Source organism: Pteropus vampyrus, unplaced genomic scaffold (genome assembly GCF_000151845.1).
Source record: "Pteropus vampyrus isolate Shadow unplaced genomic scaffold, Pvam_2.0 Scaffold28, whole genome shotgun sequence".
Lineage (NCBI taxonomy): Eukaryota > Metazoa > Chordata > Mammalia > Chiroptera > Pteropodidae > Pteropus > Pteropus vampyrus.
The window spans coordinates 2,459,676-2,471,954 of NW_011888809.1; the positions used below are offsets into that span (position 1 = coordinate 2,459,676).

The following is a 12,279-nucleotide window of genomic DNA, read 5'->3' on the forward strand; positions in this document are numbered from 1 at the left end:
TTTCAAAATTATAGCTGTGGCTCTCTTGAGAAAACCCATCCTATAAAACTCTAAATTTACAAAAGAAAAAGTATCTGTGAATGTGTAGGGATGCATAAACATTAAAAAGGATTCTTCCAAAGGCAACATTCCTAAAATAATCTTCTATTTACAAAGATCGCTTACCCTTTTTTGATGGAGTTCAGAAACTGCCGACTTGCACCATCAGAATAACTTCTGAAATCATCATTGACTGTGAATCCATTTTTCCATAATTTTATACTTATATCTACCTGCAAAGTGGTAACAAACAAAATGGATCATGTTAATAAAAAGTACGATACTTCTGTATGTGGTAGAAATGCTTTATGTGTACTTCACATTTTGTCAAACAATATTAGTAAGATGTGTATCGAAGGGTTGGGATTTAATAAAATTTATAAGTTTTACTGTTTCATCAAGAACATTCTTAAGTGAAACTAACGTTTATTTTCTCCGTGTAAGTAAAGAATACAGTAACGACCAGTACAGTTTGGTGCCATTGCCTTGATTCCTCCTAAGGTGTCAGCAGCTTTACGACCCACCACTGCTTTTGCAGTATTGGTGCAAAGTCAACATAGTGACAAGGTAAATAATATCTTGCTATCATTGTGAAAAAGTTTTGACCTCACGGACCCTCTAAAAGGTCCATATTTGGAGAAAGACTGGAAGAGACAAAAGTTATGGACATCTACCTGTTTCTTCTGTTCAGTGGGAGACAAGCATCTGGCACCAATCTTCTGAGCTTCTTCAAAAAGGCTGTCGACAAAATATTCACACGTTGTTTGCTGATTATCACTAAGAGGTTGGTTGTCAGATCCTGTTTCACAAACCCTACACAACAGCAACAACAAAAAAGAAAAATAAGCTAACTACTAACTACTAATTCTCTAAAAATTGACATAAATTGTTCTAGTTAAGGGATCCTAAACTGCAAAGCTACCTCCATGTCCACAGTTCAGACCCTCTTCTAAGTTAAGATCATAGAGATATGACCTTGGGGAGTCCATTAATCCTTTTGGTCCAGAGCAGCATTTTCTCAAGTTCAGTCTATTGGCATTTGGGTAGGGATAATTCTTCGTTGTGTGGGCTGCCCCATGAGTTGTAGGATGTTTAGCAGCATCGTGGCCTTTACCCATTAGACGTTAGTAGCATGCCTACTCCTCCATCCCCCAAAGTGTTATAACCACCAAAAACATCTCTAGTCATTTTGTCCTCTGGGCGGGGTAAAATCTCACCAGGCTGAAAACCACTGATCCAGAGTAAAAAGATGTTTTTTTCTTTGAAAAGGGCTCGAAATGGCTTTATAAGGGGTTATGATGTACTTTTTGGTAATAGAAAGCACTCTTAAAACTAAAGGTGATAATCCATCAGGAACAGTCCTAATCATGGTTTTGCTACTTTGCACACTTCAGAATGAGATTTCCCACTGAGCACTTTCATATGTAGTGGTTTAATAATACTCTACTGTTTTTTTTTCCTATTTTTTAAATTAAGGTATAATTGACATATAACATTATAATAGTTTCAAGTATACAACGTAATAATCTGTTATTTGTATATATTGTGAAATGATCACCACAATAAATCTAGTTATCATCCATCACTATACGTTACAAATGTTTTTTGTTATGAAAACTTGCCAACTTTCAAACATGTGGTACAGTCTTAGTAATTATAGTCGCCATGCTATACATTGCATCCCCATGATTTATTATTTATTTTATACCTAGAAGTTTGTACCTTTTGACTCCCTTCACCCATTTTGCTTACTACCATCTACTGGTTTTTCTTCCGTATTTATATTAAATAAGAAATATTACCTAAGATTCGTTTGATAAAAACATGTTTTTCTGGTTCATCTTTTTTGAAGTCATATAGAAAATTCATAAATGTACTGAGATATAACTTTTCAGTTTCTACAAATAATAATCAACACTTTATGGCTCTTATACTCTGCCAGGAACTATAAAGGAGATACTCTCATCTACATTTTATAGATAAGAAAAATGAATCACAGAGTGGTTAAGTTACATGTCTGATACACAGCTAATAAGAGGCAGAGATGGAATTTAAGCCCTGTTAATCTGTCTTCCAAGTCTATGCTCCTAACCATGATAAGCTATAAAGCCTATCTTAATAGCTAACCTTTATTGAGCATTTATTAATACATCCTTACATATGTTAACTCATTCAATCCTCACAATGATCCAAAAGGCACATATTGCTTTTATCACCATTTATTGGATATAAAAAAGGCTTAAGCAATTTGCTCAAGATCGTGAAGCTTTTGAGAGGTAGAGCTGGAAACTGAATCTAGGCTATCAAAGTCTGTGCTCCTAGTCACTACGCTAGATCGTCTCTCAAAATAGCCATTATTATATGGTTATTAAATTGCTGACACTTGGGGCAATGTTGTAACTTAGGTGCGTTCTTTTTACTCTTCTAGATAATTCTCTATCTACCCTTAACATACTCCATATTACCATCAAGTATTAATGATGCCTATTCGAAGGCGATGACCTGATACTTCTTACACAAAAAAGAATCACACCCTAAGATGATTTCTCACAAAACTAGTGATTTCTCCCCTTCTTTAACAGTACTTCTGTGTAGCAGTTGAGGATACTGACTGAAGCTCAGGCTTTGGTGTTTGTTTAGGTACCTTCGCTAGGTCATACTGACTTGGGGCAAGAAACTTAGCCTCTGTGTGATTTGGCTTCCTCACGTGTAACATGCAGAGACAACCACCTATCTCACACGGTTGTTATGAAGATTAAATGCAAATACAGATGCAGGCCTGTACCTGGTATATAGTGTGGACCAGTATGCACAAGGGTCACACAGTAGGTGCTCGCATATTATATGATACCATTAAAACCACTTATGTGTTCCAGTTTTTAATTGTTTCTTCTGTTCAGAAAGCAGTTTATACTTAATTACTAGTTACTAAGTGCAAAGCCAATAACGCTGAGCATCCAGAATAGCTGAAGTTTTATTCCTTTATCTTATCTATTTGGTAGGTAAATTCTACTAAGCTTCATTGTGTTAATTCAAGTCATTCAAACATTTATTCAGTCCCCACTATATGCTAGGTAGTAGGAAGATACAAAGATGAGTAAGAAATAGTCCAGGTTTTTAAGAAGTTCAGAGTACAGTGTGTGGAGATGCACAATAGCTCTATGACCACAAATTTGATAATTCAGATGAAATGGACCAATTCCTTAAAAGGCACAATTTACTAAAACTCATGTAAGGAGGAATAGATAATATGGATAGGTCTATATGTATTAAAGAAATTGAATCAATATAATGCAAAATATATATTACTGTTAAATTGTACACCTGAAACTTACTGGATTTCGTTAACCAATGTCACCATTATAAAAATTAAAAAAAAAGAAAAGAAAAGAAATTGAATCAACAGATTGTAAGTATGAAAGAAATACTGGTCTGTCTCCTCAAATGCACTGAATGAAAGAAATTTATATCAAGCACTTAAAATAAAGAACATAATACAAAATAAATTACTTCACCTCAGATAAGTGAGAATAAAGTATTCTATATTGATAAGAACCATACACTTTGCATCTACCATTTACTGAGTGCCTGCTATGTGCTAATACTATGCTACATGCTTTATGTTGGCTATCTAATTTCCCCCCAAATCTTTCAGGTACCGAGGTATTGCCCCAGTTTATAGATGGGATACTGAAGCTCAAAGAATCTAAGTTGCTCAAAGGCTAGAGAGGTAGCATAAAACAGAGATGGGATTCAAATCTAGGTTTATCTGACACCAAGCCATTATGTTTCCACTCTGACTCTAACACAAGAGGCTAACAAAGTGGTTACTTGAATTCTCACTTATATGAAGTAAATAGTCACTTGAATTTCTTGCTTATACAACAGAAGTAATATGTGAACAGAGAAAATTTTAACAATTTTTTAAATTAATAACCAAGATTTAGTAACTTCACTAAAATTCATTCAATGCAGCTATGATTAAAAATTACTTTTAAATGTGTTACTATTAGGTATTTAACTGAGATAATCATAATTAAAACGTACTATACCAGTCAGTGAAATGCCGTAAAAATAGAGGACACTAACAAGGCATCAATAACAAAGAAAATTCATAGTTGGAATTAACTTACCATTCTTCTTTTATACTTTCAAGATTATCGACTTCTTTCATTCTCTTTTGCCTTACTGTAAAAGAAAAAAAGAAACAAAAGCTAAAGTTCTCAATTTAGTATTTTAAATAAATTCATTCCTATGTATGCATTAATATTCTTTAACATAAGTTATTATGTAGCCCTAAAGTATCACTAAAAGGGTGGGTCTTAAGAACAAGAGACCAAACTCAAAGCTGTCACTAGGAGATACAATAAAATTACTATGTTTTAAAGTTACCTGAAATAATTCCTGTATGGTTTTGCCACCTACTTGATAGTCAATTCAGCTAATTTGTTTCTTAAGTGTGTAAAATATTTATATGGTTCCAAAGTTGACCTAAAAAACAAGACATATTCAGAGAAATCCAGTTTCCATCCTTGCTCTTTCTACCCTGTCCTCCTCCTTCTTCTCCCAGCTGATAAGTAACCTTACTTTTTCATTTTTTCTAATATAAACAAATATATATATTCATGTTCACTTTTTTTAAATAAATAGTATAGTATACATATTTTTGTCCATCTTGCTTTTTCCACTTAACAATATATCCTACTGATCACTCCCCAGCTATAAAAATTATTTTTTACTGCTGCATCCCACTGTGTGAATTTACCACAGTTTATTCAACAAGTCCCTTATTGATGGACATTTTTTTTTTTGGCAAGATTTTGCTATTACAATGAATGTTGTAAATAGCACTTTCTGTATTTTTGATAAAGTATCAATGGGACAGAATTTTAGATGCGAGATTTCTGGATATATATGACAACAAAAAAACAAAACTGGACAGTCATCAAAGTGGTAAAAACAGATTCTGTTCAGGAACTATTACAATTAGTGTGGAACTGGGCTTAATTCTGAATATAACATGAACAAGGAGCAGGGGAGGGGGTCAGTGGATGAAAAATTACTAGTGATGAACATGAGAAGTAGATTCATCATGTTAAGATAAAGATAAATTTGTAAAAAAAAAAACAACAAAAAACAAAACAACTAAAAGACCTTCATAAGACATTCGGTTGACTCAAGACTTGAAGGCAATGTGGGTACAGCAATTTTAGTCATACCTGGATGTGCTATGTGAAGTCAGACAGACAATAGTTATGAATTGCCTAGTGCACAATTGAAGTTATTATCACTTGTCAAAATTCAAGTTAGGAAAAATTAAGCCTGTTTTATCTAATCTGGAATGTCTGGTTTTTAACTAGGGAAAACACAACCAAACTGATTATGGAGAGAAAGAAAAAAGAAATCAATTCCAGACATTCCAGATTAAATAAGCTTTAAAGAAGTACTAGGGTGCAGTGTTTTAATAAACCTATATAAGTTAGTTTTAATTCATGATTAGACTTTTTAAAAGTCACCCTGAACCCAGATTACAACTTCTTTTTATATGTGCTTAAAACCATATAGTTAAGAAAATATTAGGTCATGACAAATCTGCTTATGATATCAAGGTCCCAGAGACTAGATTTAAAACGAAAGGAAAACACTTTACCCAAAAGAATACGTGATCAAGCTAGATTTCCACAAAGCATTAAAAATATATCAATTCTCAGACTATATCAAATAAGAATATGCTTTTTAAATTCTCTCTGGAGAGCAGGTATACAAAAAGCAAACCCAGTACCACTGTTTAAAAATGTTAAGATTTAAGCATTTTAAATAGAAGGCAGACCTGCTCAGTACTAGCTACTGAAGAGCCACTGAAGAGCCATCAGACCCATCCTAGAGCAATGAGAACCAGAAAGTGGCACTACAAGTAGTCTACAGGTCCCACTTAAAAGTCTTCAAAGGATGCGGAAGCGACTTTGAATCTGGGTAACTGAGGATCCAGTGACAGCCTTTGACCGGATAAAATCAGTCTGAATGATCTTGGGTCCTGATTTCCATTGCAGTCTCCTGCTGCTGATAGAACTGGGCTCACAACCAGAGTCAATGTGCCTGGACCACTAACTTTCTTAGCCTCTGTTTTGCTAGGAATTAAAGTAGAATAGTGGAGTCTGCTCTGGAAAATATCCTACCATTGAAAATTGTTTTCATTATGAATTGAATATAAACTGATAGTGAATTTATTCCTTTGCCTTTTCATGAGAAAATTACGAGCAATTCTGAAAGACGAGGGGAAATTGAAAGGAAGAAAAATGAAAGAAATGCAAAGGGACAGAGGTGTCAGTACCAAACAAAGTGGGGGATAGACAGCAGCTTTGACAGCATTCCCAATAACTTCAGACTCTACCTTTAAGCTAGACAGTATGGTAGGAGTCACTAAAGCCACACCATCCAAGAGGATGGCATCCAACCATCTAGGCAAATTAGACGTTGCTTTTGTCTCAAGTGGGTATTTTCTATTTCTAAAGTCTTCTTAATCTTTCCTGTACTGCTTTTCAAAATTATTCCTTAGACTTAAAAATGAAAACAGACCACTATTTCATTCAAAGAATCTTAGTCAATATTTATTAAATGAATGACACTGGATTAGGCATTAGATTTACACAGTAACAAATCAGGTAAGTGGGAAGATTTTTTATAATATCAAAATCTTATAACATAATCTTAAATGAATTACATAATCAAACATATGCTTTAAAAATGTAGCCATTAAAAATGATTGTAAAATATAAGATACAACACTGTCAATGTTCTTTTTTTCCCCCCAATGTTCTTTTGAGTTTGAAAGTGCTTATTACATTTATTAGATAAATATAATATACTATTTCTTGACCAAGGATGAACCTGAAGTCCAAAGGGAAAAATAATAGTGTATATTTTTACTGGGAAAAAATGAGCTAAAGCCTTTAAAAAGATGTGAGAAGGTGAAGGGGATTAGCGTAAGAGAGCTAAGACCCTTATCCATCTTCATAGCAATACAAAAGGCAATACGCGAAATTAATAATTCAAAATATACATGTTGCTTAAAAATATGGCTGTAACTAACCGAAAACGCAGCTACGAGTTGAAAGTAGTTGTCTCTAGGGTAAGGGATTTGGGAGGATTTTTTAGTTTTAAGTTTTCTAACACGATTTGCCTTTTAAATTATGTGTATAGGGTATTTTGATAAAAAAAAATTTAAAAACCAGGAAACAAATTAAAAATATATTCAGAGAACCAGAATTTCGTGTTCACTAATGTTTTCTCCTAAGACTTTGTCCTTTGGATCTCATATTTCTAAAATGAATGGCTTCCCTTTAAAAATTGTTTGCCTTTAAAACATACATAAAAGATTAGAGAAAAATACAGACACTCATCCCATCCATTCAGATTTCAGAAAAGTTTACATTTTGATTTACTTCTTTGTTTATTTAAGAAATAAAGCACTATAGATACAATTGAACACTTTAATATTTTAACCCGCTTCCCATTAAGAAAAAAATAGTGCAGCCCACTGCCAGTGTGTTAATTTTACATAAACATACTTATTGAGCCTGAAGCAAATCTGAGTGGTTTTCAATGTGAAAATAAAATATAAAAACTGTTCTTGGAGATATTTCTAAACAGAACTTGTCTCTAATCCTAATGTAACAGAAATGTATACATAAACCGGATTCATTAAATGAATCGTCATCTAACAACTGCTTGAAAACGATGTTAACATCATGCGTAGGAATTCTATGTTTCTTAGGATTTGACACTTTTAGCAATCAAGAATTACTGTATCTCGTAAATGGAAGTACCACTACTAAAAACAGAATGCTATAAATAGAATGACATCATTTGTTTCCAAAGACTATTGATATACTAGAGCAATGTGAAAATAATAATGAAAGCAAACTATTTTGTGGCAAACTTTGGGGGTAAGGTTAAGACTGTAATCTGCCAGTTATCTTAGGGAAACTCTGCAGCCTCAAGCTCTGCAGGTGAGTATTCTTGGGGCAAACAAGAAATGGGTTAAAATATTTTAAAAATATTTATTAAATGGTATGTCTTAAATATGTGCATCTTATTGCATATTAATTATACCTAAATAAAGTTTGAAAATTCTATATTCAGCACCTACTGTATACCAGGCATGATTCTAGGTGTTTGGGTTACATACTGAACAAAATAGACAAAGATCCCAGCCCTTGTGGACATTACATTTTGGTGGTGCTGTTTGCTTTTCCACTTAACAGTTTTCCAACATTATTTTCAACCGCTCAAAAATAATCCCTTAGTTTAGATATGATCCTTATTGTATCATAAACATAACACATTCATTCTACTTCTTGGCTCACAGTGTCAACATCCTTCCAGGCATTCAAATCCTTTCAAGTCCCAACTCAAGATCCACTTCTACGATAAAGGTGAAATACTACACCCTTATTAATATTCCTCTCCTAAGGCATTTAGATTTTTAGCATTTAAATCATATTGTCTGATTTTGTTTACTATTGCTTCTTTTGTGTCTTTTAGCTCTCTCTACTTGATCCAAGATCCTTGAGAACTGATATCATGACTTATACATTTCCTGTTTCCTCCACACATAGCAGGTGCAAAGAGCAGCCACCCTTAAAGCATTTCACTGTTTCCCACTAATTTACTGTTCTCTAGCAAATTACTAATATTTTTCATCACTTAATAGTGATAGGCTACCGATAAAGTTTTACTTGTTTTAAGATAGCAGAAGAGAATGAAAGACAGACCTGGGATTCTGGGATACGGACTATATCATTTTTGAGCCTCGTACACGTTATTTAAGTTTTTTAAGTCTGAGTGGCCTAACCTGTAACCTGGAGACAATGATCCTCCTCAGAAGGTTGTTTTCAGGACTAAAGGAGATATTGAGAATACAATAACGTCCTGCTCCTTTCTCTTTTCCCACGCTTCTGTCATAACCTCTGTTACAAAGGTTTGTAAGAAACACCTCCAGACTTAGTCTGAAAAGTTAATTTTGACATGGCTATGAAATTTTACTTTTGATTTCACTAATTAAAGCTTTAAAAACATTTCTATACTTACTGAACCTCCCACCACAGGTTTAGAATCTATAATAGAAGGGTCAACAGGGCAGGCACAATCTCTATTACCAGCGAGTTTAAGGACTAACAGGGAAAAAATATACTGAATTACTAATTGCAAATATGGCCTAGAATTAGGACATAAAAATTGATTCTAGCATGGATATAAAGTCACCGTTATTTTAGGTATTTCCTATCCTAAATTACTAATATGTAAATGAACCATGAAAAGTTTATTTATATCAATTGAGTGAGCTTTCACAATTATCACAGTCATGTGACATGAATGAACGTGTCATGTTCTGTACAGCAGAGAATAAAAAAAGCCATCTGACAAATATGTTACCAGCAAGAAGTGGGCCCCAGAATGGACAGATGAACAATTTCTTCATTTTGCTTCAGTTTAGTTCCAATTACTATCACTACCATCTTATATTTGTATTGTATTTCACAGTTTACCAAACACTTTCCCAAATATTACCCTACTTACTCTCAACAACTGCAGCGATAAAATCAGTCAGAAGACAGTGTAAATTGAGCTTTTGGAACATATCCACTAAAAGGAAAATTTAGTCAAAATAGATTTAGACTGGAAGCATTTGGGATCTTGCTCCCCAGCAATTGTCTGGTTTGGGCTCAAATAAACGCATAAAAATAAAAAAAGATAGATTCAGACTACTAAGAAATGTAGTCTTTTTAATGTATACTTTAGAATTTGAATAGAAAAATGTGCAAATTACCAATTTTCCTTATTTTTATAAACATATATTACAGGCTACATTTTTTTTAAAGATAGAGATTTGTATCAAGATATTCTACTACTGAGTACACTAACGTTATGTAGAAGTTTCTTCTGAAGGGTAAAGCCCTTCCTGGCATTAAACATAAGGGAAAAGAAACCTATGGATCACATTTCCATGTGCAGTTCCTTTCACTTAGATCTTCCGTGGAATAGAATTAGGCCTCCAAGTGCCAACTATGGTAGCGTCAAACCCTTTAAAATACAGTTTGTTTGTATATTTTATGGATTCTAGTTTACTGTTAATAAAAATGAAAATTTTGGAAAATTTCAGCTTACTGTAATAATCACTGTAATGAAGGGAATACATTTGTGTCTTCTAGAAAAAAAAACAAAACTGTTAATGAGTGAGTTATATGCCTCCGGGAACCAAAGTGATAGTGACAAATAATTTAGATGAGAAATCCTAGGGGAAAGCTGAAACTTCCACAGGCTGTCAAGGTCATTGAAGCAGCCATCCTTAGACACCAAGACATTCTCATTCCAGGGTTCCATACTGAAATGGTATCTACCTTGCAAAACCCATCTCAGTGCAGTCTCCTTTAGAAAATCTCCACGATTCCTCCAAAAGATATAAATATAGATTTACTAACAGCGAGGAGAGATCAGTTTTCGTAGCCTGAGCATTTGCCCTATTTTCACAGCCGGAACTATCATCTCTAGGTGGTTACCTCATATCCATTTGTGTCCCCATCCAATCTGGTTTCTACACAGAAGTCAGGGTGATCTTTTTAATTAAGGTACAAATTTGATTGTGGAACTTCCCTGATTAAAACCCTGCAAAGATCTCCCATTGCTCTTTGAATAAGGTCCAAATCCTTTGAATGGTTTTACAGGGGCGTTCACTGTACTGTTCTCTCATGACATTAGAGTGGTTTGAAAATTTCTCTATAAAAGTTTTTTTAAAAAAAGAAAAAGAACAAAAATTGGTCACAAACCCTTAACATTGTTTAAAAGGGCCCCACATCATCTATCTGGCCCTAACCACAGCCCCCTTTTGCTTTCTACATTCAATGCAAGTACTTTGACATCTCAGTTCCCAAATCTTCCCCAGCTTCCGTGGAACCTACTTCCTTTGCCTGACCTTTCTTCTCTCCTTCCGGTGTCACCTCCACCTATTCCTACTTACTATACTATCCCAGCTTGAAGATGAGTTTCCCAGGAAAACCTTAACTGATTTCCCCAGCTGGGATATGTGTTCCTCCTTCCCTAACCCCTTATATGTTCTCACAACACTCTGCATTCTTCCTTTTTAGCTTCTATGTAGGTTTATTGGCATTTACTCGTGTGATGATTTAATATGTTTCCCCAAATGACGAGGTAAAGTCCTTAAAGGCAAAATCCATAATGGTCACCATCATATCGTTAGCACTCAACACACAGCAGGTTACTAAAACGTTTTTGAATGATAAATTATTAATTATTATTAAATATTAAGTAAGTGGATGCATGTAATCTATTTATCACAGGGCTGTGCTAGGAATCAGTGCTCAATAAGTAGTAGTTTCTGTTAAGACTGTATCCTGCCTTGTATCATTATTTGTGTGCTTAATCACTTCCTCCGTCCTGCACACAATTCTCATTTTTGGATTCCACCAGTGCCTAGCGCTAACTTTAGTGTTTTACATAGGTGCTCAATATTCACTGAATTGCCTTTTAAATACTTTCAGCATATTTTGATAGAAAACATAACTTTTAAAGAGTTCTTCCCATTAAAACTATATTTTAAAAACTTAAGAACACTCCAAAAAACACACTTAAGCGGTGACTCTGAAATAAGGAAGCTGCTTTTCACGTCACTTGCATGCCATACTTTCCACACAAACAGCACAGACTGTCAGTTTCCTATCTTTATTTTCAATGATCTCAAATTACGCACGAAGGTTACCCAACACCGAACACCACAGTAACGTCCATTATTGCGGCGAGTAAGTAAAAACTGCGAGTAAAAAGAACGGACACGTAGAAACAGGAATTAAATATGAAAACAGCGAACATCAAACATGCAAAATAAAGTGAGTTGTGGGAGACTGGTAATGAAGATTTGGGAACGGAGATGTCGTTAAACCAAGAAATGTCTACCCCCAAACAGACATGCTTTCTATTTCTGTTAGTGCTTTGGCAGCGATCGCCTTTGGAAATCGGGACATTCTGACAGGACATGTCTCCAAGTTTCTGAGCGACTTCGGAACGAGAAAACCAACCGATGTGCTTTCTCGAAGTTCGCACTCGGGAAGCCAGCAGCCGGCAGGCGGAGGACGGCGGCTCACCTGGGCTGGGCAGGAGCCTCGCCCCGCCGCGCCCGACGGCGCCCCGTAGGAGTGGGAGACAGGGGGGTCGGAAGCCCTCCGG

At 34.9% G+C, this 12,279-nt stretch overlaps 1 protein-coding gene across 1 annotated transcript in view; it reads right to left on the minus strand.

The window, feature by feature from the left end:
- UBXN2A (UBX domain protein 2A) overlaps positions 1–12,279 on the minus strand; it is a 29,431-nt gene that overhangs the window by 16,000 nt on the left and 1,152 nt on the right. Inside the window, exons 2-4 of the mRNA XM_011356579.2 lie at positions 4,173–4,227; positions 714–852; positions 166–272 (exon numbers count right to left, since the gene is read on the minus strand). Coding sequence (XP_011354881.2) covers positions 166–272; positions 714–852; positions 4,173–4,227 — 301 coding nt within the window. The remainder of the gene's footprint in view (positions 1–165; positions 273–713; positions 853–4,172; positions 4,228–12,279) is intronic.